This window comes from Capsicum annuum, chromosome 8, assembly GCF_002878395.1.
Source record: "Capsicum annuum cultivar UCD-10X-F1 chromosome 8, UCD10Xv1.1, whole genome shotgun sequence".
In the NCBI taxonomy this organism is placed as follows: Eukaryota; Viridiplantae; Streptophyta; class Magnoliopsida; order Solanales; family Solanaceae; genus Capsicum; species Capsicum annuum.
The window spans coordinates 165632079-165659394 of NC_061118.1; the positions used below are offsets into that span (position 1 = coordinate 165632079).

The following is a 27316-nucleotide window of genomic DNA, read 5'->3' on the forward strand; positions in this document are numbered from 1 at the left end:
TAGCTTATCCAAATTGAATAATGTCCACTTGCCACTGAAACACTTGAGTGAGTGACCTTATAATCACAACTTACTACTAGTACAATTTAATTCAATCACGGGGTCTTCTCTTCTTCTTCCGTCTACCGCCCAGCTCCGCCGCTCAAAATTTCAAATACCGGTAACCCTTAATTACTCCGGCGAAATGAAAATACCTATATTTCTACTTGTACTAATCCCTCTTTCACAAGTAATTCTTGCATTCGCCGATTCCGCTTATCCGTCACCGTACGGTATTGAAACGACAACTTCCTGTTCACCTAGTGCTTCTTCCGATGACCTAATCCCTATCCGTCGTGAAGTTTACGGTAACGGAAGAATTTTCGATATTACGCATCGAATGACACCTGATATGCCGTCCTGGGAATTAGAAGACGGGTTAGGGCAGTTCCTGTGGTTACCAAAAAGTATGAAGAATGGCTCTCTTGCTAATAACTCTGAGATGAAGCTTCCGACTCATACTGGCACGCATATTGATGCTCCTGGACATGTTTACGATCACTATTTCGATGCTGGATTTGATGTTGACACTCTCGACCTCCAAGTTCTCAATGGTAACTACTTATCAAATTAGTTTCATTTTACCACATAATTACTATAGTAGTGCTGGTAGTATTAGATTAGCACCGGTATGACTAGGGGTGGACATAGGATCGTAGGGTGGATATCTAATACCATATCGAAACAAACAACTTTAGAATATCTAATTATACTGAATTAATTTAATGTGATATTTTTATAAATCAAAAATTGAAATTACCGAATCATATCATGACATGCCCACCCTAGTATCGCATGGATGAAAGAGGTTACTTTTGATTAATTGACTATCTTGTGGATTTCTGTCACCATCACGTAAGTTTCACGTATTTGATTAAATAAATTAGAAAGCGACAGTGGCCATATTCTTCTTGCCTCTTGGCCTCTGCTAAGGCCGTAATGTTTGAAAATTTTGTCTTGTTGTGACTTCCTTCTGGAGATTGATGCGATAAGTGCGACTCAAAAAAAAAGAAAGATTCTTCTTGAAGAGTAATCAATGTTTACCTACCAAAATATAATTACCAACTGCTATATCTACTTACTTGACCATATTGTGAAGCCATAACCTTGATCTTTCTAATTTCCATTGCCAAAGTTCAGGCCTTTTATAGAAAGTAAGATGAGGGCTGTGTTTAAGTTGCTAGTATTAGCTGAGTTGCTGGCTGTAAGTACAATATCACTTGCTTTTTCATCACTTAATGATGCATATCCAACTGAATATGGTGATGAACCTGGTGCTTGTGTTGGATCTACTGATGAGTTGAGACCATTGAGAAGAGAGGTGTATGAAGATGGACAAATATTTGATATCACACACCAGTTCAATCCTCATACTCCTGTGGGGGATTCTGATGAAGGAATTGGACAGTTTCTCACTCTTTTGTCGAGCATGAAGAATGGCTCTGATTACAACTTTTCGGAATTGAGATTAGGTGTTCATGCTGGCACTCATGTTGATGCACCAGGACATATGTATCAGGAGTACTATGAGGCAGGGTTTGATGTTGATTCCCTTGACCTTAGTGTTCTCAATGGTATTAGCCCCAGGAAATTGTACCTTTGATGGCATTAAAAACTTCTAGTTATATAATAACTATTGGTCTTCTGAAAAATGTTTACTCATGTGCTTGTTTTTAGCTACTCATGAACAAGTCTGATTAACTCTACACTGCAGTTTGAAACACAAATTAACCGTGAATTTTACTTGATCTTTAAAATTGATGGGATATTGAAGGCTGGAGATTAGTTCTTCACTTGTACATATTGCCAAATTTTTTCCTTCATTAGTCTTTTAGCAGTGTGTATTAATGTTTTTATCTTTTTACAGGCAGTATTACACATTTTCATGCATTAATGATCATGTCCTTCACTTGCTTTAACAGGTCCTGCATTGCTAGTTGATGTTCCGAGAGACAAGAACTTAACTGGTAAATCTCCCCCTTCTCTCTAATGCCGAATGTCTCTAGGATGACAAACTCTCCTATTTTTGAATCAATTATTCCATCTTATTGTCTTACACAGTTCTCGATTTGCCAGCATATCAGTTGACTTGAAATTGTTGAGCTAATAGTTTTCCTGTCTTTACCTTGCATACTATATGATATGTATAATTACTACGAGGAAGAAATATTTTCTGATATTTGAGTGATAGATGAGTTGTTTGCATAAGTTCATTGGCTATATATGATCATTCTTTTGTTTTCTTTTATTCAGCGGATGTTATGCAATCCTTACATATTCCTAAGGGAGTCAAACGAGTACTTTTCAGGACACTAAACACTGACAGGTAACTTATAGCGGTACCATAGAACTGTGCTTAAGTTGCATGTTTGTTGTTGATTAAAGTTCCATTCTTCAAGATATCTCCAAGTTATGTATAGCATCTCCTTTCTTTTTTGACATGTTTGCTGCCGTATACTATATAAGTAGTTGGAAGTTTTGTTACGTGCCACTCTTATGGTTTGTGTTTTTGTTTGTCTCTTCTCACATTAATAATGTTGTGGAGTATGTCCAGAATTTAAAGATTCTTCCAAATCATCAAGGAATCTGGTTTGTGGTATTTATATAACATTTCATTTGAATGCAATGTATTCCAATATCACCATAAGCAAATTAGGTTGACATGTATCCAGCAAATTTACATTGGGTGATTAACAATAACAACAACAACATACCCAGTGTAGTCCCACAAGGGGAGGTAAGATGTTCGCAGACCTTACACCTACCTTTATGGGGAATAGAGGTGGTTTCCAGTAAGCCCTTTAATTATCTGAAAACATCGAGACCCTAAAGAATTTTGGCAAATGCACCCTACATCAATATGCTTGAACTTGAGATACCCTTGTAGAGGCTTCCTAAAAAAACCCTTTTTGATAAATGATGCACATACACATTCTTTTAATCAGTGCCTTTTTAAGTATTTTCCTTCAGGCCAGGTTGTTTATAATAACAACAGAAAAGGGTCAAAAATACCCCTGAACTATGTGAAATGAATCAAAAATACCCCTCGTTAGTTTTTTGGTTCAAAAATACCCCTCCGTTAAATATTTGGCTCAAAAATATCCCTCCCCTTAACGGAATTTGGAAAAGGATCAAAAATATCCCTGAACTATCTAAAATGGATCAAAAATACCCCTTGTTAGTTTTTTGGCTCAAAAATACCTCTCTGTTAAATATTTGGCTCAAAAATACTCCTTTAACAAAATTTATTTAGTACCTTCCCAATGTCGAGAAATTCCAAAAACGTTAAACTAAATCCAGTAAAAATATTAATTTATTTAAATATTTTTAGAAATTTTTAATTTTGCTGATCATATTTTTTTTCAGATCAATAAAACTGCTTTACAAAAAAATTAAAATAAAAATAAAGAAGAAAGGAATGTCATATAATTAAAAAATACTAACATTTTACATGTGGATGGTAATGTGGCATAGCCACGTATTTTTTTTTATCTAGGTGACATGCTTGGTGAAATTTCGTTAAGGGTAGGGGTATTTTTTAGCCAAATATTTAATAGAAGGGTATTTTTGAGTCAAAAAACTAACGAGGGGTAATTTCTGATCCATTTCAGATAGTTCAGGGGTATTTTTGATTCTTTTCCGAATTTCGTTAAAGGGAGGGGTATTTTTGAGTCAAATATTTAACGGAGGGGTATTTTGAGCCAAAAATCTAACGAGAGGTATTTTTGAGCTATTTCAAATAGTTCAGGGGTATTTTTGAGCCTTTTCCGTAATAACAAAGTTAAACAACAGACATCCAGTAAAAAGATTTATCCTTACATCTGATTTAGTAAATATACAACAAGAACAACATACCAAGTGAAATGAGGCCTGGGGAGGGTAGAGTGTATTCAGACCTTACCACTACCACGGGGACGTAGAGAGGTTGTTTCTGTTCTTTCTTTGTGGTGTTGTACGAAGAGGGTTATCAAATGTTAAGTGACATGCACACTTTTTATTCCTTTTTCAAATCTAAATTGTTGGTCAATGTAAGAGTTTAATTTGTGTGGGGTGTAATCAATTTCTGCCTCATGGTAACCAAGTAGAACACAGCAAAAAAATTGCCTTTTGACTCCGTGGAATGTGCCTCTACAGTATGTTGATCTCAGATTACTCTTCCAAAGTCTCAGAAAGATGGATCGGTGAATTGTAAAAAACATATTAAAACTTACAGCACATTGTCTATCTGTTCATTGTGGATATCTAATTTATCAACATATTAAAACTTACAGCACATTGTCTATCTGTTCATTGTGGATATCTAATTTATCTTTTTCAGTTTTGCATAGAATGGTAGTTACTGGAATGGCTACACATTTCAAATAGTATCTTTATCACATACCTCTTCAGACCAAGCATCCAAGTGGATCCTAATTGTTGTTTCGCATGCTTTACAATGTATTGCGAAGCCTAATCTAATTCAAATATCTGTCTCTAAACCTCTCTGGCTAAATTTTTCTAAAACCTAATTGAAGGATAAGCAATCAAGGTTTGGCTATTGCGAAGAATGAGATCCTTCCTCAGAAGTCTAGTTTCATTGTGGATTCTTCCCCCCTTACATGAACAGGCTATAATTGTATTCCTCTTCTCCTCCATCTTCTTCTCGGGGTGCAGGTGTATTCTGTTTGAGAGCTTCATTTTGATGCACTTGTTGTTTATGTAGTTGTTGCTCATATTTCAACTAATTAACCTATGCATAATCACTTGGTATAGAAAGAAGGATAGAAGTCATCAGGTTCCCTTAAACAACTCTTTGCATGAAATTTTAAAGGATTTGACTTGGATGTACAGTTACAGTCATACAGTGTGTCTTGATTAAACTTAATTGACTTTCAGGCGTCTTATGTGGAAAAAGGCATTCGACACAAGCTATGTCGGATTCATGAAGGATGGAGCACAATGGCTAGTGGACAACACTGACATCAAACTTGTGGGTAAGATAGGCTGTAGCAAGATGATATTTTAATAATCTATTACGTTATGGTTTACTGCATGCTTGAATGTCGGTAATAGCAGTGCTCAACTATATACAGTATACTTCGTGTCCTGTTACACCGAGGGTTCTCTCTTTTTGTTTTCCTTTTTCCTGTGGTAACTTGCTTGATTGATACGGTTACCATCTATTGTAATAAGTGAAAATTGTTTCCATAGCTTGCATTTTCTTGCATGGTCGTTACTGGAGTGAACTTATCATTGGTGTAAATATATTTTATCAGTTACAAGATATAATTCTGCATGAGTCTTGGCAGTACTTCATCCATCAGTAAATGGAACATCCTGAAGATCATGTAAGTGCTTGAATTGGTGAATTATCTCAGTCCGACTGATGAGTGATGTCCGAATTTTCAATTGGTGAGCAAGGAATTTGGATATGATTTTATTTTCTTGCTTTATCCGACTTTTAGTCCGTTCACATCATGGTTCATGTACCTTTATTATCCTCATCTAGTTGTTCCCTTACTGCCTTCTGTTAACAAATTTCTTTGACAATAATCCATCATAGTTACAAGCCTGGGTGTTTATCCTTTCTCATTTCCCAGTTTTGAATTCTGAATGTGGTATGAGGCTTGTGTGTCTTACTGCCAGCTATAGTAATTGATTGATAACTTATTCCTGATTTTCCTCTTAATCATTATTGGCTGGTAGAAGAATTCGTAACTGACATTTGTTTTTCTTTTTTCCAGGAATTGATTACTTATCAGTTGCTGCTTTTGATGATTTGCTTCCTTCCCATCACGTTTTCCTGAAAAGCAGGGTAAGTCATCATATTTGGACTAAGTTGAACCTTTATTGCCACCTATGATTTGACGCCCATTGTGGAAGAATTGGGTTTGTTGATTGAGTGTGTGTAGTTGCAAATGTATATAATGATATTTCTAAGATTTACCTGGAATTCTGATTCTTTTGAATTGCCTAATATTTCTACTTTAGCTTGAGTTAGTATTTTATTATTCCATGAGAGTGGTTTTGCATATTCAAGTTGCTCGTAGCAGTAAACGCAACTCGTGATCCAACTCACTGTTTTTTTTAAGGTGAAAAAGAGAAAAAGAAAAAAACAGAAAGTGAGTGCCTATCATGGAGATAGAAAACCCCTGCTTGCCTATATGGGTGGATTACCTTTCAAAATTTAGATCTGCTTTCCAACTTCTTGCTTACCAGAAAGCTTGTTGGCCTTATTTAACTTTGGTTTAACTGAATACAGTGAAGGCTGATAACAAAATGATTCACTGTAATATATCCTTATTGCTACAATTAGCAATTTAAATCTAGTAACTGGTATCTCAATATTGATGCTAGTTGTAGCAATTATGGTGCTTTCTAAATCTTCTACGCTAGATTGTGAGCTAGATGTCATCTGCAATGCAGGTAAGGTTATTTTGGGTCTATATTGATCTTCACTTCAACATTTTTAGAAGAGATCTGCATAGTCATGCAATAATGACGATTAACAGTCTTAGCTTCTTTACCATAGAAACTACACTATTTGCGTCTTAACCTTCTAGAAGTTATAGAAAGTCGCAACTTCTGAGTCATTTTTAATGGTAAAGTACATGAGCCTCACTTTTCCTTCTCTATGTGGAGAGAGCTAGAGGAGGCGGCAGCAAAAATTATTTTTTATGTTGTTCCTGTTTATCCTTTTCTGTACATGAAACTCATAAAAGATGAAATCTGAATTGGTAACAGTGTGGAGCTCTTAGTTAAACATAAATTTAGATAATATCTCAACCTTTTGATGGTTTGACCATTGACATGATCTTTGTTTTCAAAATTGTGAAAGCAAGTTGGATGATCTTTTTTTCGAAAAAGAAAGAAGAAAAGAAAATTATAGTCAAGCGTTATCTTTGTTCTTTGTTTGTTTTAAAGAGACAATAGAACGTTTAGATTAGTCACTTTATTGACATTTACTTATTCTAATGCGAGTAAATAATCCTCCCAATCTTGTGGTATTTGAAATGTTCCAGGAAATTATTCTTGTAGAAGGGCTGAAGCTGGATGATGTAGAAGCTGGTTTATACACTGTACACTGTCTGCCCTTAAGGTTGCTTGGTGCGGAGGGATCGCCTATTAGATGTATACTGATCAAGTAATACTCTCCTCGTATCCACCTCAACCCTAAGGTACTTCCTTCTGAACATATTAACTTGTATGTTTTATCTTTTTTGTGAAAAATAACATGTTAAGAGCGTTCAATGTGAAAAACTTATATATCTGATCTTTATTTTTGTATCTCCTCACTATTAATGCCTTGTGTATACTGTACTTGAATCGATTTGATCTGATGAAATTTTATAGCCTTTTCTTTTCTTCTTGGTTATGTGTGCTACAGTGATGCACACTCTTCACATTGTTTGCTTGGATAAATTGCTGGAGGAAGCACTGGATATAGCATCGAATAAGAAAAAGTGCTGCAAAGGGGACATGTTTTCAGAATAGTTTAGGTTTGTAATTGTTCTTAGCTTTTAGGCCAAAAACGCTTAGTATGAGCAATAATCTGTAGATTTCATGGTATGTTTCATGGATTGACAGAGAATAATTGATATATTTAGATCCAAGTTATTTGTCTTAAGGTGACAATGTTTACAGTCATTATATTGCTTTCGACAGGAGGAAAATTTCATGGGTGGTCATTCAAGTATTGACTTCACTAATACATTGAAAGTTACTCTCACCTGAATATGTATATATTTGGTTAAACTTTTTGCACATTGCTCAAGTGACATTCCACATTACTTATTTATATGGATTCACTTTACAACTAAAAAATTTTTCAATCCCACAATACCCAACCGTAATAACCTAAATAATATGTGGTTCTTTACGTACTATTGAAATTACGCAAACCCACTCATACCAGATTAATTGACAAGAAATGAACCCCCCAAAAGAAAAAAATAAATAAATAAATAATAATAATAATAATAAAAAAAATCATCCTTCATTAATACTATAAGTTCTTCAGAAGTAACATATTTCTTCCAATGTGTGAGTATTTGTTATGAATACGTAAATGATTTTTAAACGTTTAATTAAGCTTATTATATTTTTCAGGTTGCTAACTGCACTTTCTATGGACGATTCCTTGTGGATATCTTTTAAGTAATCAACATATAGAAGTTAAGACGCGAAAAGTATTGGTTTCGAAACTTTGCAATCAAGTGATGTTATACGCTCATACAAATAGCAACAAACTACTAAAGAAAATGAAGAGAAGATAGTTGACTTGATAAAAGAATCATGTGCTACAAGATGACTAACAATCAAGAAACATGCAATTATGTTATACTAAAACATTGATATTATGACACGAAACAATAGCCTTACTTTCCCCCTGATCATCCTCTTGGACCTTAACCCCTATAAAAGGAGGTTCTTCTTTAAGGAAATCCCATAACTCAAAACACAATTCCACTATTTCAACAACATATTTACTAAAAGGTTCTGATATATTCAAAAGTAAAATGGCTCGATCGTATGTTGTGGCAGTAACTGGGATTTTCTTGGTAATGATAGTGGCACTAGTAGAGGCCACTCCTCCTGGAATAGCTTTTCATCCAAGCCATTCTCATTGCTCTGATGATGAGATCAAGCAATGCAAAAATCTTCCACACGTTTGTCCCAAATTCTGTCCTAATGGCTGCATTACCGAGTGTCGTTCTTGCAAGCCTATTTGCATTGATAGCTCATCACCCCGACCTCCCTCTACCCCTCATCCATCAAAATCTCCAAAGAAGGTCAAGTGCAAGAGCAAGGATGAGAAACATCGCAAATGTTATAATCAAGAACATACATGTCCTAGCTCTTGCCCTGGTACTTGTCAAGTCGATTGTGTCTCTTGCAAACCTGTTTGCAGTAAGTGTCTCTTACACATACACTCTTTATTTGATTTAACTCGTCTACAATAAAGCGTCATTTGATATGTCGTGATTCAGAACTTACCGAATTTGAACTTTTAGGGACCATTTTTCATGTTGTTAAAATGTCTTTATCATTTTTCTTGAAGTAAAATCTAATTTTTGCTTGTTCAAATATATTGGAATGTAGGTTGTGACAAGCCCGGAGCAGTTTGCCAGGATCCACGTTTCATTGGTGCAGATGGCATTACTTTCTACTTCCACGGCAAGAAGGACAAAGATTTTTGCTTGGTCTCAGACTCTAACCTCCACATCAATGCCCACTTCATAGGAAAACGAAACGAAAACATGAAGAGAGACTTCACTTGGGTTCAAGCCATTGGTATCCTATATGGTACTCACCAGATATCCGTAGGAGCACAAAAGACAGCAACATGGGATGATGCCATCGACCGCCTTTCCATCGAATTTGATGGTGAAACTATCGCTCTCCCTGACAATGAAGGCTCAAGGTATATATTATGTCTCAATACGTCCTTTCAAATTCTCACAAGTTCATTTTTTTTTTTTTCTAATGACTTTATTATATTGTGTTTCAATAGGTGGCAGTCTGAAAGTGGACCAACAGCCTCCATTACTCGAACAAGTGACACTAACGAAGTTGTTATCGAAGTTGAAAACATTTTCAAGATTACAGCAAAGGTGGTGCCTATTACAGAGGAAGAATCTAAAGTTCATAACTATGGCATAACACAAGACGATTGTTTCGCTCATCTTGAGCTTGGATTCAAGTTTATGTCACTGAGTGATGTTGTAAGTGGTGTTTTGGGCCAAACATATAGAAGGAACTATGTGAGCAGAGTGAAAATGGGTGCTTTGATGCCAGTAATGGGAGGTGACAAAGAGTTTTCAGCTTCGGAACTCTTTAAAGCTGATTGCATTGTGACTAAGTTTCAAGCAGTAGATGAGATCAATGACATCTCGTTGAATGATTTCGAGCTGCCCAACTTGAAATGTAGCAGTGGGATGCATGGACGTGGAGTCGTCTGCAAGCGCTAGAATTTAATTTGTAGATCAATGAATTATGAAGAGTTGTACTAGAAATTTAAATGAATAAGGTTAATTAGAAACCCTCAAAAGCCATGTTTAACGAACAATTGTACTTGTATTAATTATTAAACTTTCAAATAAGACTCTTTGTTTTGCTATTTTATTTCGGAAAGTTAAATAATTGAATTTTAAAAAAGAAGTTGTGGGGTGAGAGAGGCTCGAACTCTCGACCTCAGGATAACTCAGAAGCTATGAGACCTACGCGCTAGCCAACTGCGCCACCACCCCGTATGTTGAGCGTATGTGACTTGCACTTATTTATTACTTGTAAAGTGCAGTGAAAAATTTCTTCACCAAAATATTACAATTAAATTTTCATTTTTACTACACTCCTTTGAATGAAAGCTTAAAGTCAAAAACAGATTATGACCACTAAAAATTGTGATTGTTGAGTGTATAACACGTGACTGAATGAACAGTTGGCTTATATGAGTGAATTATATCATAATAAATAATCTTTCCTTTCTTATTTTCTGTATCACGAGCTTCTTAATCCTAATAATTTTATCAGATATATAAGTGTTTCATATAACGTAATACATATAAAGACTTTATCTACCCAATTGGAGGACATCGATCTAAGCCTAGTTCAGATTATGCGTTGGAAGACAAATGATTTAGCATATATTATATCCTGAAAAAATAAATGCATGTATATAGAGAAGTCTTGTAAGTATTCGATTAGAATTGAATTATATATGTGTTGGTGTCCCACATCGTTCACGGGAGGAAAAATTTAGCCTTCTTTATACGATCTTTGATAATTCTCTCCCCGAGTTAATTTTTTGTTGAGTTATGAGCTAGTTTTTTTGGTTAAATTATTCCCAAAATTCATTTATTTATCAATATGGAAATGTAAATTAAAGATTCTGTAAAAGTATCTTTTAGCAAGAATTGGTTCATGAATTTTTTTGTTTAATTTGGAAGGATTCCTATAAGGCTTACTTCAGATATACAACTCATCAATAGAACAAAGTCGTGTTTTCTCTCTTCTTAATTTTGCAAACACTATCCATACGTATAATAAATCGTCATACAAATTAAGAGTTGCCAATTACCATAGTATGGTATCGTGGCTTAATGATTTCTATTTTGGTTAACAGTGATTTATTTATTTATAAATATTATGTGTCATTACATAAAGCATTGTTAGGTACATTACTGCTAGCGAAATATTGTTCTAACCTAATAGAATAATTAGAACCCATGATTAATTAAGTGGAAAGAGAGCTATTAAATCTTTTCTAAATTTCCTCTCCTTTTTTCAATTATATGCATTTTCCATATAATTAATCGCCTTGGCCATACTTAAGCTCCATAAGAGTAGCATACAACAGAGAGTGAAATAAAAGTACCATGATATAGGATTATGACTCAATTAGTGACTAATGAAGTATAAAGAGAATCATGACATTCTTCTATACGCATTCTTATTTTACTTTTCTGTCAAAAACTATTTTCGATAGGTAGTTCAAGGATGAGGCTAGTAAAAAGTCTTTGCTTTAGGCCCCAAAATCTCAAGACGTTGCACAAAAGCCATGACTTTACGTTTAGCTAGCACTAAAAAGGCTACTCCAAGTAGAAGTGGTAGAATTATTCTAAGTATTTCAGTTGGAACAGCTATGTACATTTTTTCTTATATTCACTCATGATCTAGCCTGGTCGACCCAATCATGATATTGAAGGAGGGGGGGACTTTTCACGGGAAATCACTACCCTTTCTGAGACATTTGATTGGGGTGGCCGTCACCTTCTTGTCAGCGATCACCGAATGGCATAGCCGCAAAGCTTCATCGTGCCATACACCCTTTCAGTAGCTATCCACACAAGCATATGATGTTTAAGTGTGAATAGAGGCCAAGAACTCAAAAATTCGAGGGGTTGACCCTTCGTAAACGTCACGACCGATGACCTATGGAAAGAAAAGTCACAAAAAGCGATTCATATGATTATAACTCGAAAAAATTTAAATTGTAATTTTATAATTTCCTTTTCTTTTTGACAATATTGAATATAGCAAAAAATAAATAAATTAATCATTCAATAAAATTATTTTGAAACTTTGAGTTAAACTACTCAAATCTTTATAATAATAAATAATATGTTTACAATATAATATATTGGAAATGCATGCTAACGTATTATTAACTTGAATCAATCCTTACTATTATAAATAATAATATTAGTATGTGAAATATAATACTACACTAAAAACAATAATTATGAAAAAACAATAAAAAGCAACATTAATTTTTTATTTATTTTGTATATGTATAGTTTTAATGCCTCAAATTAAATTTGACTTTAGGCCATTAATTTTATTAAGATATCCTTATTGTCCATTGTTTTTCCTTTTTTTATCAGTCCATCTTTCTTTGTTACTTCCCCTTCGCCATTGCAAATACTTTCGTGACACATAATTTTTCTTGTTCTACAAATGTGTGTATCTTTTTGTTTCGGAGATATCAACACAAAATAATGGCAATTTGCTTGCATTCGAAATTACCACTCTAATCAATATTTAATAATACTTCATAAATTTACCAACCACTCTAATCTATGAAACTCTGAAATATATCTACGTGGTCCTTTACGTACTATTGAATTACGTAACTCCTTATTCCATATTAATTGGCAAGAAAAGTACCAACCCTCCCAACATTCACACTTCATTTTAATACTAATAATTAAGCTCTTTACAAGTTAACATATTTCTTCGTTTTATATTATGAATATTGTATATCACTTTGTCTGATTGCATGGCCGGTGAAGTGCACATATATATGAATTAAATTAAGGTATATATACGGATAATATAACAAACTTTGGTAATATCAATGTATTTTAATATTTTGTACATTATTTTCTTGTTTGATTATGAATTTCACTTTTTATGATAAATTATAGTCTGTAGTTATCTTTTAAATGACCTAAAAGTTAGTTTACAATACTATCAGCCTACTTATAGACATTAATTAAGCTCATATTAATTGAATAGAAATAGACCGCAAAATTCTTTCTTTTTAATCTTTTTCTAAGCTACTCTAAAATTCAAGAAAAGATGTATATTATTTGTGCAAGTGCAATGCATAAGATGTCAAAAATATGAATATTTGGCAACTTTATGATCAAGTGATGCTACGAATAGCGACAAACTACTAAGGAGAAATTGATAGAGAATGTTAAAAGTTGACTTGATGATAAAAGAAATATTAAAGCATGTGGTAGTTAACTTATAAAGAAACATACAATTATGTCATTCAAAATACATTGACATTATAACACGAAACAATAGTCTCACTTTTCTCATTCTCAACACCTATAAAAGGAGGTTGTTCTTTAAGGAAATCCCATAACTCAAAACACAATTCCAGTATTTCAACTACATATTAATTTGCTAAAAGGTTTCTCATATTTCAAGGGGGGAAATGGCTAGATCATTTGCAAACATTGTTGTGGTTTTATTGGTAATGGTTGTAGCAATAGTAGAGGCTACTCCCCCAGGAATAGCTAACCATCCAAGCCATTCTCATTGCTCTGATGATGAGATCAAACAATGCAAAAATCTTCCACATGTTTGTCCCAAATTCTGTCCTAACGGCTGTATTACTGAGTGTCGTTCTTGCAAGCCTATTTGCATTGATGGTCCATCACCCCCACCTCCCTTTTATCCTCCTCATGAATCTCCATTATCACCCCCACCTCCCTTTTACCCTCCTCATGAATCTCCATTATCACCCCCACCTCCCTTTCACCCTCCTCATGAATCTCCATTATCACCCCCACCTCCCTTTCACCCTCCTCATGAAGCAACATACCCAAAGAAGGTTAAGTGCAAGAGCAAGAACAAGAAATATTCCAAATGTTACGATCAAGAACATACATGCCCTACCACTTGCCCGGGTACTTGTCAAGTTGATTGTGTCTCTTGCAAACCTGTTTGCAGTAAGTGTCTCTTCCACATATATGTTTTATCCGATTCAACGAATTCCATACACTGATGATGCATGATTTGATATGTCTAATTATCGTTTGTTTTAATATATATACATTGGAACATAGGTTGTGACATGCCCGGTGCAGTTTGCCAAGATCCACGTTTCATTGGCGCAGATGGAATTACTTTCTACTTCCACGGCAAGAAGGACAAAGATTTTTGCTTGGTCTCAGACTCTAACCTCCACATCAATGCCCACTTCATAGGAAAACGAAATGAGAACATGAAAAGAGACTTCACTTGGGTTCAAGCCATTGGTATCCTATATGGTACTGATCACAGCATTTCAATTGGAGCACAAAAGACTGCTACATGGGATGATGCCATCGATCGTCTTTCCCTCAACTTTGATGGTGAATCTATTGTTATCCCTAACAACAAAGGCGAAAGGTAACATTTAGTTATATCATGACAACATGTTTGCACAAGTCTAGTTTTTTATGACCGATTTGCACGAATATATATTCACCTTATTGGCCCTGTCTTAATTTTGTGTTGTAGTCAACTACTTTTTCAAAGCTGTCAGTGGTTTAGCTAGAAGTTAATAAATGACCATTTGGTCTAAAATTTGTAATTCAAAACTATTTGGGACCAAATTCCAAATACAAAGCAACAAAAACGGCCACCTAGTGTAATAATTTTCTGAGATTTGAACCCAAAACTTCTTGAGTTGATACCATAATGAATTGTATATTATGTTTCAACAGCTGGATGTCTGAATCCGGACCAACAACATACATCACTCGAACCAGCAACAACAACGAGGTTGTTATCGAAGTTGAAAACATTTTCAAGATTACAGCAAAGGTGGTGCCTATTACAAAGAAAGAATCTAAAGTTCATAACTATGGCATAACACAAGACGATTGTTTTGCTCATCTTGAACTTGGATTCAAGTTTTTCTCTCTGAGTGATGAAGTGAATGGTGTTTTGGGCCAAACTTATAGAAGGAACTACGTGAGCAGAGTGAAAATGGGTGCTTCGATGCCAGTAATGGGAGGTGACAAAGAATTTTCAGCTTCAGGACTCTTTAAAGCTGATTGCTCAGTGGCCAAGTTTAAAGCAGTAAATGAAATCAATGAGGGTTCGTTGAATAATTTGGAGCTGCCTAGCTTGAGGTGCAACAGTGGAATTTCTGGACGTGGAGTTGTCTGCAAGCGCTAGAATTTCTTGATTCAACATTAATTATTGTTTCTGAGTGAATAAAGAGTTCATGTAAAAATAACGTTAGAAACCAAGTAAATGTTATGCCCAATGAAAATGTATTAGTGTATTAAACTACTACTCAAAATAATAAAGTTGTTTCTCTTTTATTTCGAAAATTCAAATCTAAATTCATGAAGGGGGGCAAGAAATTTAAGTATTTGTTCTCAAATAATGATCTTTGCTTCCTCTTTTGTTTCGAAAAGTTTAATCTAAATACATGAAGGGTCAAGAAAGAAATTTTAAAAAAAAAATTGTGGGGTGAGAGAGGCTCGAACTCTCGACCTCAGGATAACTCAGAAGCTATGAGACCTACGCGCTAGCCAACTGCGCCACCACCCCGAGTGTTCGTCGTCGTTCAATTTTTCTTACCGAACATTTGTTGTCCAGATCTTAGTGTGACTTTCATTTAACCCAATTATAGTTCATTATGACTTCTTGTTTCGTTTTTACTTATCACTCTTTTTCTAATTAAATTTTAATTTATACTCGTCACTTTTGACATATCAAGAAAAAATAATTTTTTTTTTCATTTTACCTTTTGCATAAATTGTTTATTCTTCAAACCATTTTCAAGACATATTACTCTAAACGTCAATTAATAGGGATAATATGATAAAATATTTATATTAACAATTATTTTTTTTTAATAGATATGTCATGTTGATAAGTTCCAGGTAAAACGAACGGAGAGTAAATCTCAAGGAGATTTGACTTTTTCTTTTTCTTTTGTATTTATTTATCTACTCTCTCTGTTTCATATTAGTTGACCTTTTTACTAAAAATATTTGCTTTTATTTAGTTTTTTAAATTCTAAAATCAAGAGTATTTTATACACATGTTTTCAATTTTATTCTTCATAGGAATCTAAGGATCTGTTTGGCCATGAAAATTTTTCCCTTTTTTTCAAAAAAATTTTCCGGAGTTGAAAATTATGGTGTTTGGCCATGAAAATTTGAAAAATAATTTCGGAAAATTTTTCTGAAAAAGGAAAACAGGTTTTTGTTGTTTTCCCAATTTTTCGACTCCAATTTCAACTTTTATTATTATTACATCTAATCCCAAACTTTTAAATTTTTACATAAAACTCTCCTTATAACATTACTTTTTCAATATTACGTATATAGCTGTCTTAAAAAATAAAATAATTATAATTTCAAACTCAATGCTATCCTAATTAATATATATCTCTTTTTCTCTCCCATCATTATTTTTATCCCTTATTTAAGACATTATTTTACTGCTAATTTATATTTATACCCATAAATATATAAAGTATTATATTTATAATAGAAATATACAAAGTATGTTATATATAAAGTTTATACCATGTATATATCATATACACATATATATAAATATACAAAATATTAAGAAACATTCTAAGCATATTTATAATATAAATATACAAAGTATGTTATATATGAAGTTTATACCATGTATATATCATATACACACATATATAAAAATACAAAGTATAAAGAAAAATACTAAGTATTTTATATATTTATGGTATATGATATAATATACCATAAATATGCAAAGCATGTTTTACATAGAAATATTTATTCACACACAGTAAAATTTTTCATTTATAAGAAAATTAAAGAAATAAATTAGCGGCACCCTAAAATTTAATAACAACTCATCATTTCCTACTTTTTAGGAACAGAAAATGAAGGAAATAAATTAAATAAATTCCTAAAAAAATAATTTTGCTTGAAAGATAATATTTGTTACCTATAAAACAGGAAGCATTGATCTGTTAATATAAAATTCATATTTTAAATTTTCAAATATGAGAAAACGGCTATTAATATAAATATTATATATGTCACAATTGAAATTCATTAAATATGACCATGTATATGTAATTATTTTTATAATAGTGGCTAATTGTGTTCTTTTTTCATTAGTAGGTAAATTTTAGTTGGGTGATTTTAATAGTTTGTAAAAGTTAGGGCATAAAATCATATTTAAAAAAGTTTTTTCAAAAGTCAAAAAAAAAAAAAAAGACATGGCCAAACACAACTCCAACTCCAATTTCAACTCCAACTTCAACTCCAACTCCGAAAAATTTTAATTTTCATGGTCAAATGGCTACTATATGTACATCCATAGTTTTTAAAATTAATGAATGGTGCATATAAATGATATCAATTCTCAAAATCAAAATTAAATGATTATTGCTAGTTTCAATTATAAATACTCATTGTTCTAGACGAAATGCATGGGAATGCAATAATATGTACCAAATTTTAATTTTTAATCATTTGATTGATTATTGCACTTTAAAAGACATAAGAGGTTAAATATGTAAAATATATCGCTATTTATTGATATGTTTTAATGGGTATGTCAAATCCATAAGGGTCAACTAATACGAAATTGAGGGAATATTTATTTGGAGAAAGGACAAAAATTGTACCTAAAACTAAAATAATACCATAAAAATAGCACTCACAATTAAATACCCACAAAATAGCCACTACCAGTATAAGTCGTGTACCATTTTCATTTCTGCACCTCAAAGTTTGGTAGAACACCAACATCATACACCTGTACAGATTTTCCCTTATTTTTCCGAGCAGCATTAACACACTTCATCAGCTTCTATTTCTAAGCTAATTTACCTCTCACTGAACCACCTTTTCTGTATGTGATTTGAGCAATTTCTTCTTCAGATTAGATTCAATACCCTTAACCTTCACACCTGCTTTACTCTGCAATCAATTCTTTCGTCCAGTAAAGATTTGGCCAACAGATTTAGGGTTTGAATACAACTTGGAATCGAAAATAATTTGTACAACTACTCTCCTTAGTGATAAATCATCCTCGATAAATTCATAAACAGGTAAAGAATCGTCTTTCACTACTTTCTTGCTTGCTTTTCCATTCGATGGACCCGTTTTTTTCATCATTTTCAACAAAAACCTCAAAATCAAACAGAGGATTTCAACCTAGCTTAAGGATTTTTAGGTAGTTTATACGGTAGAAAGTGTAACAAAAGAAGATTTGTTGATATCAAACTACGGAGTGAAAATAAACTCCCCGTTTCTATCTTTTTTTAAATTGTTATTTGTCTTAGCTGGATACGGTTAATAGAAAATAGCTATTGTATATGCTTGCACGGACTGTATCAATGTGGTATAAAAGTGTATCAATCTAATATAAAAGAGTATCAATTGGATATATGTACACTGCATATGTATGCACAGATTCCCCTTTTATCTTGTTATAAAAGTGTATCAATGTGGTATAAAAGAGTATCAATATGATATCAAAGTGTATCAACTGGGTATAGAAACTGCATGTGGCCGACTGAGCCAGTGGCTAAAAGAAGGAAATAAATTGGACCAACTGACTAAAGTTATCCACATTTTCAAATTATGGGCTATTTTAAAAAAAAATGATCAGCGCTTGTTCTTTCCTATATATATTTTGTATGTTAAAGTAGAATGTCCTGCTTAGTTATATGATTACATGTTTGTTTAGAATTGATTAATATTAAGTATTTGAGTATGAAATATCTCGCTCTTTTAGGGCATGCTCATATAAGACCTATGACGGGTTGATCAGCAGATCAACAGAAAAAAACCCAAGATGGAGTAAGCCCAGAGTTATGAGCCAAGACTACTCTGTTTAAGGCCCAGTATTAATTCAGTTGATTTCAGGCCTTCTGACAGCTATTGAACTTTTTGTCCTTCGTTAAAAAACTATCTTTTAAATAAAATTATCTTTTCACTATTTTCTTTAATTTATTATTTAATTGTTTTTATTATATTAACTAGATTTCTAAAATAAATGAGACTCATATATAGACTCCTAAAATATGACTCTATTAAGGAAATATTTTTATACATATTGAAATGCACGTTAAACTAGAGAAGAAGATGATTTACTTATTGGAAAAATATGATTGATACTCATCTAACTTGATTCGATTGTACGTCTAGATTAATGGATGATTAATTTTCTAACTCTCAACTTCTCACTATTTTTGTGAACATAATAGAATTCAACGTATGTGGATATGTATATATATATCTTCTTTGTTTTCATTCAAGTCGTTCTTTAGTGTCAAAATTGTCGATCATACAAGAATTATTTTCATCAAAATTGAAGCTTTGTGATCACTATTGTATTATATTGTGTCAAAAGTGTCAAAAGTGTCGCTCATACAGGTGGTATAGATGAATGTCGGTCGGCGTCGAGGAATTCTTTTAGGTAATTAAAGGTTAGGTTTAATTGTATTATTTTTATATCTCTGTTTTGAGAACTTTTTTTTGTGTAAAGGTAAAGTTTAGTTGTATTATTTTTTTGCTATTTTCATTGTCGTATTATTTTGTTATAATTTCAGGCGGCTTTGAGAATTTTTTTGTGTAAAGATTAGATTTAATTATATTGTTTTGATGTCTCTATCATCGTATTATTTTGTTGCAGTTTACAGTGGTAGATGAATGTCGATCGACTTTTAAAATTTTTTTTTGGTAAAGTTCGGTTTAATTAAATAAATTTTTCAAAAGATGTTGAATTTAATTATTGTATTCATCTTTATTATTTAAACAAATATACTATTTAGTGTAACGTTTGAACTCAATAAAGTGAGGTAGACGGGACCTAAACTAGTAACTTAAAAATATCTCACTATATAACTGGATAGTGTTCGTGGAAGGGTAAAGGTTCGCTACAACCTCCCTCTAATGGATTTTTTAATGACAAGAATCCAAATAAGTATAAATTAAAGAAACCAAATGATCGAAGAAACATGTAACTAAAATAAATACATAACTGAGTATACAGCTTGTTATACCACATGTTGAATTGGGGTCTCTTGGCACTGGACTTCATGTACCTTACAAAACCCTAAACAACACACACAGACACAAAAAAAAAAAAAAAAAAACATAGTGAAGCCGCCAAAATAAGCAAAGAAGAATTCAAATTTGATTGAAGGTACATATAACATTAATAGTAGACAAGGACAGTGTCACGGGCATGAAATTAGGAGATGTACCATATGGTAAACGGAAAATGGAATATTATCTTGGTAACAATATTTATGAAAATCTTCACATTCCAACTTTTTTTAAAATGATTGTTTTCATTTTTTTACCTTACTATGGAAAATATTCTAGATTGACAGGGTCTTCGTCTTGTCACTATCATTTTCATCTTTATTCTTCAGTTGATCACAATCTCTCTTTAACTTTACTCCACCAGCTACATCCATATTTTTGGCTTTTCAAAAAAAAAAAAGAAAAATATATATATATATACCCTTACAACTTAACAGGGTATTTTCTTTGGGGATAAAATTTAATGATATGCGTGTTTCATTTCATTTGGGTGATAAATGTTGAAGCAATAAACTGCTTACATGTAAGTTTATAGCGAACTAGATCGAATTACTAAATGATTAAGGTTGCTTGTTTTTCATCATCTGAATATGCACAATTTATTTATTTTTAAACATAATAAATATACAATTTAAATTAAAAAAATAATTAAATATTTTAAAAATATAAATTTATAATACAAAATCTTTATTCGTTAAAAGAAATTGAAACAGTAGTGCTTTTAGTGATAATGGAGATGTGTGTAGTTATGGTGGGAAACCATATGAACTCTTGTGAGTCTTGAAATACTAATTTCTTTGATTCAATTTTTTTTTTTTTTTTTTTTAGTGTGTGTGAAATCAAATATAATCGGGAACTGTTATTGGAAGGGAGCCCATCGCGACCATGTCCCTCGTAAAAACTCTAGTGAAATAACATGCCATATGCTTTCATCTGACCCTTTTGATACTAAGAAGGATGTTCACTTCTTAAACTATCCTATGTACGAAGGCGGAACGAGGAAGGTTCCCATAGAAGACATAACTGGCCTGGAAATACACAATGTCAATTTTACACCACTAGTCCAATATAAGAGATATGGAAGTGGTCACCATATATAGATAAGGGCAATAACTCACACTCATAATATAGCCACTGTCAATGAGATACTCAGATCTTTGTCTGAAAAAAAAGACATGCTTCCAATGTGGCAGCAAAAGTTTTCTCAGATGTTGGGGCCAAAGAATTGACCCCCCCTGAAAATCTCTCACTAAAATGTTTATTTTTTTCTTGTGAACCCATTGAATTTATATTGACAAAATTCCAAAGAGTAAAATTTTCTAGACCAAGCCTTCACTTAGCAAAATCATAGGACCACTCTATCCAAGACAGAGGACAATGCCTTTATTATTTGTGTATTAATGCTACCTCGTCTACTTATTCTAGAGTAAAATCTAAAATGTACCTCGATATGGGAATTTGTGGGCACCCATTTATGTCTGGTTATTCAATCAAGTTACTATTGGAGGTTCTGTTTGTTTCTGTAGTATTAATGTGTCAACCAGTTTGTAAAAATATATGGCTACCTAAATTATTGAAATTCAAGTGGTTCTTGATGTTCACCTAATTGAGAGGGGAAGTCTTAGAAAAGACTACAATTTATAGCACTTGTATAATATCACACACACACACAATGGAAGGGCCCTAATTATGTTATGATGCAACAGATGTATCCAAGTGCTCAATGAAACAGCTATATTAACTTGGGGAATGATTGATATGGTTCCTATTTTTTCATATATTCAGTTTGTCAAAATTTTAGAGAAAATATCTTTTCTTAAAAACAAGTTTGAAAACAAACTTCATAGATGCAAACGTTGATCGTCTCTCCCCAAGTCTCCATCCCCAAACATTTTCAACACACTCTTAGTAAAATAAGTACGTAATATCTTTTATAAATTTTCTTAACGGTTAACCAAAAATAAAATAAAATCTTAACGAGTATATATGTGTGTGAAAACCTTAAACGATATGTGGGAACAATTAAACAATAGTTTGTGCGATGAGCTACACAAGTCCCACAATGAGAAGAAGCCAAGAACAAAGTGACATCAAATTATCGTCTTGTTAGAGCAACTTAAATGTCACATGTTTTGATTAGTACAACATTCACATGCTATTCTTTTGTAGTTTTGGCCTTACCATCAAACTTGATTAAATGAAGTATTGGGTTAGCTATAGCATGTTTTTCAGTGTATAGATTTACCTTTAAATTTTAGAATTATCACTAAACATATAGTCCTATGTCTTGATAGCTAGGACAATATGATTTTGCTTTGGATTCTTTTTGGGATAAATCATCATGAATAGAAGCTGCGAAGCAATAACTGAGAGTACATAGCAGAAGAAACAGATGGAAAATGTACTGCGCTCAGTGGAAGGACAAATGTTTGAGCACCTTATTAAATGTATACTTCTTCCGTTAGCTTCTACTTGTCACATGTCACTTTTCGTGAATCCGTTTGATTATTCTTCGAAGCTAAATCGAATTAAATTAGTTCAACAACAACAACAAACCCAGTGTATTCCCACCAAGTGCGGGTCTGGGGAGGATAAAATCTACGCAGTCCATACCGCTACCTCCGAAGAAGTAGAGAGGCTGTTTCCGATAGACCCCCCGGCTCAAAAAAATAGAAAGAGAACAAAAAGAGGGAAAAAATAGAGCTGCAGCAAAAATATTCAATATTTTAAATTTAAAGTTTAGATATTCAAAAACTACGTGAAAAACAGTAAGTTTTCATCCTTCTCAGATTAATATAATGAAAAATACATCTTAATTTAATTGTTGGTCAAAGTTCATGCAGTTTGATTCTCGAAAAATGAAAGGTGACAAGTAAAACCTATTGGGGAGTGCCAAATTCATATATGGAGACCATAATATAACTCACGCGAAGCGTATGCACTGTAAGCAAGTTGGACTCTTTCAGCTCTATGAATAAATGGCATGCATGGGGTCCTTTTTCATTTGGTCAATTAATAGTTGGACAAGGCCCACTGACACAGATAATGTTCCATACACTAACAAAGCTTCTGCTTCTTGAGACCTTCCATGGTGACGACTGACCAGTTGGTGATGATGATCGTGACATACTCATAAATAACTATGACCTCTCAGTTACACAAACAAGTTGGATCCGTAATATGAAGTCTCACAAATCATGTAGCTTCAATATTATTTAAACTCTTTATGTTAGAGCCGCGGAATCAGTTGGTAATGCTTAAATGAGGGCAAATAACCTACATGACTGAACCCTTCAGATATAGCTCTGCGTCATGCATCAAGCTGTCTTCTTTTATTTCGTAATCTGTATTGTGATATATAATTTATCGTGAATTAGCTCGTTGTTCTCTGGTTATCCATCCTAGATCCTACCACATCGACAACGTTAATTTAGAACATATATATACTAAAGCTTAATTAGATTAAAAAAAATATATATATGGCAGTTCCAGACACAAACCACTAAAAAATCAAATTTTTAAGAATAATTTAAAAAAATCATACGTATGAATGTAAGTCACTTTTAATGTCAGTAGATATTTATGGTGAGAAGGCAGAGTTTGAAAAACATTTCCTTACATCAACTTCTTGCCAGGCTTGCTGTGTTACGTGTGTTCATCTTCAATTCATTCACAAGATGAAACAAATATAAAAACTATGCCTAATAAATGTTTGCTTCTCTCCTCTTTCCCTTTTAATTTTGATTTTTTTTTTTTTCGGTAGACAAGGTTTAAAAGAAAATGTTTTTTTTTTCTCTTGGTTGTAAAAAATGAAAATGTTAGGGAGTCAACAAAAGCTAGGGATATGTTTGGTTGCTGGTTTGGAATAATTCATCTTAATATAAACTCCCGGCATAAATTCTTAAAATTTGGTTGGTAATTGAGACTTTTCTTTAGTGCATTTTTTTCTCCCTGATTTGATATGTTTAGTTGACACAAAAGCCTATCCAAAACAGCCCCGATCTCCTTGTAAGAATGTATGCACTGTGTATATTATTGTTATTGTTGTTGGTTGGTTATGTTGCATCAAAAAGTAAGTGTGTATATAGCTGATCCATCGTTTGGTTGACAGATTAAATATGGATTAAAGATTAGTATATTAGCAATATAAATAAAAACTGATTATAAACCATTAGAAAGGAAAAGATACCCTATATTAAAATAAGTCATTCATGAATAACAATTATTATTAATAACTGCATAATAATTGCTACATAGATAGTTTGTGTATGTGCGCGTGTGTATATATGACTTTGACGGCAACAAATTTAAAAAAAAATGAAATGCTTTCATTTCTAAGCACAAAATAAAAAAGAAATCATCAACTAATAAGTTGGGTTTGAAGGAGTAGTTATTTGTACAACATTCCATAGACACTGACAAAAGAGTTGTTGGTATTACAAATTTACTTACTGCAAAGGTCAAATTAGAATCACCTTTTCTACATCAACAGTATGTATGAGAAGAATTCAACTAAAGGTCAAATTTGGGCTTGCATTTTTCTCTTTTTTTTTTTCCTGGTACAAGAAGATGATCATGGAATTTATGGGTCCATTTGTTATGCTGTAGTTTTCACCTTTACAGCTGTGAGCAAAAAATAAAAGAACAATAGAGAAATTAAGGCAAAGAGAAGAAGGTTTTGTTTTTACTTTATTTCACTTTTATAGTGTGGTGAGATTTTTGCCTTTATTTATGAAATAATAACAAGTATTCTTAATACACCCTCCGTTTCGAAATAAGTGAATTGTTGAGGTATTTATTGATGTTTCGAAATAAGCGAATCATTGAATTTTTTTCCAAATTTGCCCTTATGATTTGACAACCAATTAACTTTTGAAAAGGTATCACAAGGTCAACTTTTTTTTTTTGGGGTAAAAATAAAAAATTGTGTTAAATTTATGTTTTTAATATTTTTTTCTTAATATATGTGTTAAAGTCCAACAATTTATTTATTATAAAACAGTGGGAGTAAAAAAGACAGACCAAGTCAAAAAGCTGGTGATTTAAGAAGAGCCAAAATCATCAAAATTTAGATTAAGGTTTTGCTTCTCTTTCCCTTTTTTCCACTAGACAAATGAACGTCTGGTGTGGGGATGTATTGTATTATTCAACAATTATTGGTGGGGGACTCGACACTGATCTCATTGATAATTTGAAAAGTTTAGGTAGTATGAAGGACTAACTAGAGCTTTTTCACTTAATTTGGATAAAATCAAAAGAAAATTCAAATATCAAGGACCAGTTTGACAATAAAGTCGTTAAAGTAATATCTTGGCTTCAACTTTTTTGGAACTTCATTCATTTTAAAGTAGAAGATAGTTCCACATATTTAACGATAATATATATATTTTTAAAATATTTTTATTATTGATAATGAAATATACATATGATCCACGAAATGCACATAAGATATACGTACATTGCATGATATTCACGTATGATGCAAACAAAAGTCAATTTTATTGAATGTGTATGTGTGTGTGAAGTCTTTTATTAAGAATTTGACTTTAGACTACCAAATTCTTTGAGCCGCCCATGCAAATACGGATAGTGCATGTGAAGATCGATATGGATGGTCTATAGCTAAGTTTCGGGTAAAAACCTTTTGATTTGTGTTAATAATTCTCTCTTCATTGTGCCATGTACATGACATTGCTGTCAATGCCGGTTGTTATTAAGAAATACATTCAAGTATCGAGTGATTCAATTAATTTGAATTGACTATGTATTTGAAATAAGAAAGATTATGGGAAAAAAGGATGGAAACCCAAAATTGGTTACCACACATAATACATTCATCTATAACTGAAAGTTGGTGGATATGTCTAATAGTAATAGTTGAAAATTAGTGAACAAACGAAGATATTATATTTGAAGTTTTATTTTATTTCATATTTGTTTCGGAGACACAAGAAAAACCTAGAAAACATTTTTTCTGCAAGTCATCTAGAGGCTTTCAAACGAATCCAAGCAATCGGTATCCGATTGAAAGATAGAAAGCATAGATTTGCGTCGCCTACTTGCTGAAAGCAAAAATGGAATGACCAATCATGAATTCTACGACATTTTAAAGACCTCACTAATCAGCCAACCACTTTTTAGTTCATAATGAATGAACTCCCGGATGAAGAAAATGAGGGTGAAATAACAATTCTGAGATAACTCATCACAAAATAATCAATCTCTTGTTCCAACCATACCAGCCCTATATTTTCAAATTGAAAGCATATAAAGGAAAAGTTCTCAACACTAATAATAATATGGCATTAGATCTCCATAAAATGAGACATATACATATGGGTTACTACGGCATTAACCTTAGTGCTAAGCAAGAAATAGATGTAGGATCAAGTGGCCAAGGTAGGTTTCAAGGTCAACTAACAAGTTACATCTATGTCTATGTGAATTATATAATGTTTTATATGGAAATATATAAACAGAACCCAGAGGAGTTTATAAATGCATTGACTACTTCATTATTGAAAGTTATGAATTATTGTAATTATATTATCATGAAAGTTTATGAATTATTGTAATTATATTATCGCTTTCTTGATTTTTAATTTGTCATTCATTGTTCAATATTTGATTGGGACTCGACTAATCTGAATTAACATCGAAAATTCCACATAAAAAAAAAATGCTACCTACCAGGGGCGGCTCAATATATTGTGTGGTCTAAAGCTAAACTTCAAAATGAGGCATTTAAAAAAAAATTGTATATTTTTTATATTTGAAGTTTATTTCTATAACTTTATGAGATGCAAAATTATGAATAAATTTGTTTTACAATCAATTTCTCTCAACAATTTTTATTTCAATTAGTTGTATACTTAAATCATTTCATTTCTGTTGAGATGATGTTAATCTAAGTATGATTTTAATAATTTTAATTTAAAAAAATTCTTTCAACTGAGACAATAATTATAGAGACTCTATATGCAGTACAAACATTTGAAAAAAAAAAATTTATCTTATTAAAATATTTCTTACCATTCTACTCCCTCTATCCCACTATAACTATTATTTTAATTCATTTCACGTCCATTACATAAAATAACAGACCAAACCATCAAGTCAAACCAAACCGAAGAACCAAATCAAACCGAGAAAAAAAACCGACTTATGGTTTGGTTTGGTGTTAACCAAAAAAAAGTCAAACCGAACTCAAATCAAAT

General features: G+C 32.5%; 3 protein-coding genes and 2 non-coding genes across 7 annotated transcripts; 3 read left to right on the top strand and 2 right to left on the bottom strand.

Moving 5' to 3' along the window:
• Window positions 1-7645, top strand: LOC107840234 (cyclase-like protein 2). 3 transcript variants are annotated; one of them, XM_016684035.2, is made up of 7 exons: window positions 1-593; window positions 1962-2006; window positions 2293-2365; window positions 4915-5012; window positions 5763-5833; window positions 7041-7196; window positions 7406-7645. In XM_016684035.2, the coding sequence occupies exons 1-6, from the start codon at window positions 185-187 to the stop codon at window positions 7164-7166; spliced, it is 822 nt and encodes a 273-aa protein (XP_016539521.1). In that variant the 5' UTR covers window positions 1-184; the 3' UTR covers window positions 7167-7196; window positions 7406-7645. The 3 variants fall into 3 exon arrangements, with proteins under 3 accessions (XP_016539521.1, XP_016539519.1, XP_016539520.1); XM_016684033.2 differs by lacking the exon at window positions 1-593 and adding an exon at window positions 949-1613; XM_016684034.2 differs by lacking the exon at window positions 1-593 and adding an exon at window positions 1018-1613 and having other exon boundaries at window positions 7450-7645.
• A 146-nt stretch (window positions 7646-7791) lies between these two features.
• Window positions 7792-10138, top strand: LOC107840235. The gene is made up of 3 exons (XM_016684036.2): window positions 7792-8928; window positions 9121-9442; window positions 9533-10138. The coding sequence occupies exons 1-3, from the start codon at window positions 8538-8540 to the stop codon at window positions 9987-9989; spliced, it is 1170 nt and encodes a 389-aa protein (XP_016539522.2). The 5' UTR covers window positions 7792-8537; the 3' UTR covers window positions 9990-10138.
• Window positions 10139-10183: 45 nt separating this feature from the next.
• TRNAM-CAU lies at window positions 10184-10268 on the bottom strand. The gene is given in 2 exon segments: window positions 10184-10219; window positions 10231-10268. It is a non-coding gene; the product is annotated as a tRNA-Met (tRNA).
• A 2986-nt stretch (window positions 10269-13254) lies between these two features.
• Window positions 13255-15360, top strand: LOC107840236. Its single transcript, XM_016684037.2, has 3 exons — window positions 13255-13985; window positions 14103-14427; window positions 14745-15360. Exons 1-3 carry the CDS (start codon window positions 13469-13471, stop codon window positions 15199-15201), a joined length of 1299 nt encoding a protein of 432 aa, XP_016539523.1. The 5' UTR covers window positions 13255-13468; the 3' UTR covers window positions 15202-15360.
• A 137-nt stretch (window positions 15361-15497) lies between these two features.
• TRNAM-CAU lies at window positions 15498-15582 on the bottom strand. The gene is given in 2 exon segments: window positions 15498-15533; window positions 15545-15582. It is a non-coding gene; the product is annotated as a tRNA-Met (tRNA).
• Between the last annotated feature and the right edge of the window lie 11734 nt (window positions 15583-27316).

What these genes read in the sequence shown, in the direction of transcription:
- LOC107840234 (XM_016684033.2), top strand. Translation starts at nt 1,199, where the DNA reads ATGAGGGCTGTGTTTAAGTTGCTAGTATTAGCTGAGTTGCTGGCTGTA. An exon ending in GAGAGACAAGAACTTAACTG is followed by an intron (nt 2,007 to 2,292) that starts GTAAATCTCCCC and finishes TCTTTTATTCAG; the next exon opens with CGGATGTTATGCAATCCTTA. An exon ending in CACTGACATCAAACTTGTGG is followed by an intron (nt 5,013 to 5,762) that starts GTAAGATAGGCT and finishes TCTTTTTTCCAG; the next exon opens with GAATTGATTACTTATCAGTT.
- LOC107840235 (XM_016684036.2), top strand. Translation starts at nt 8,538, where the DNA reads ATGGCTCGATCGTATGTTGTGGCAGTAACTGGGATTTTCTTGGTAATG. An exon ending in CTCTTGCAAACCTGTTTGCA is followed by an intron (nt 8,929 to 9,120) that starts GTAAGTGTCTCT and finishes ATTGGAATGTAG; the next exon opens with GTTGTGACAAGCCCGGAGCA. An exon ending in CCTGACAATGAAGGCTCAAG is followed by an intron (nt 9,443 to 9,532) that starts GTATATATTATG and finishes GTGTTTCAATAG; the next exon opens with GTGGCAGTCTGAAAGTGGAC.
- LOC107840236 (XM_016684037.2), top strand. Translation starts at nt 13,469, where the DNA reads ATGGCTAGATCATTTGCAAACATTGTTGTGGTTTTATTGGTAATGGTT. An exon ending in CTCTTGCAAACCTGTTTGCA is followed by an intron (nt 13,986 to 14,102) that starts GTAAGTGTCTCT and finishes ATTGGAACATAG; the next exon opens with GTTGTGACATGCCCGGTGCA. An exon ending in CCTAACAACAAAGGCGAAAG is followed by an intron (nt 14,428 to 14,744) that starts GTAACATTTAGT and finishes ATGTTTCAACAG; the next exon opens with CTGGATGTCTGAATCCGGAC.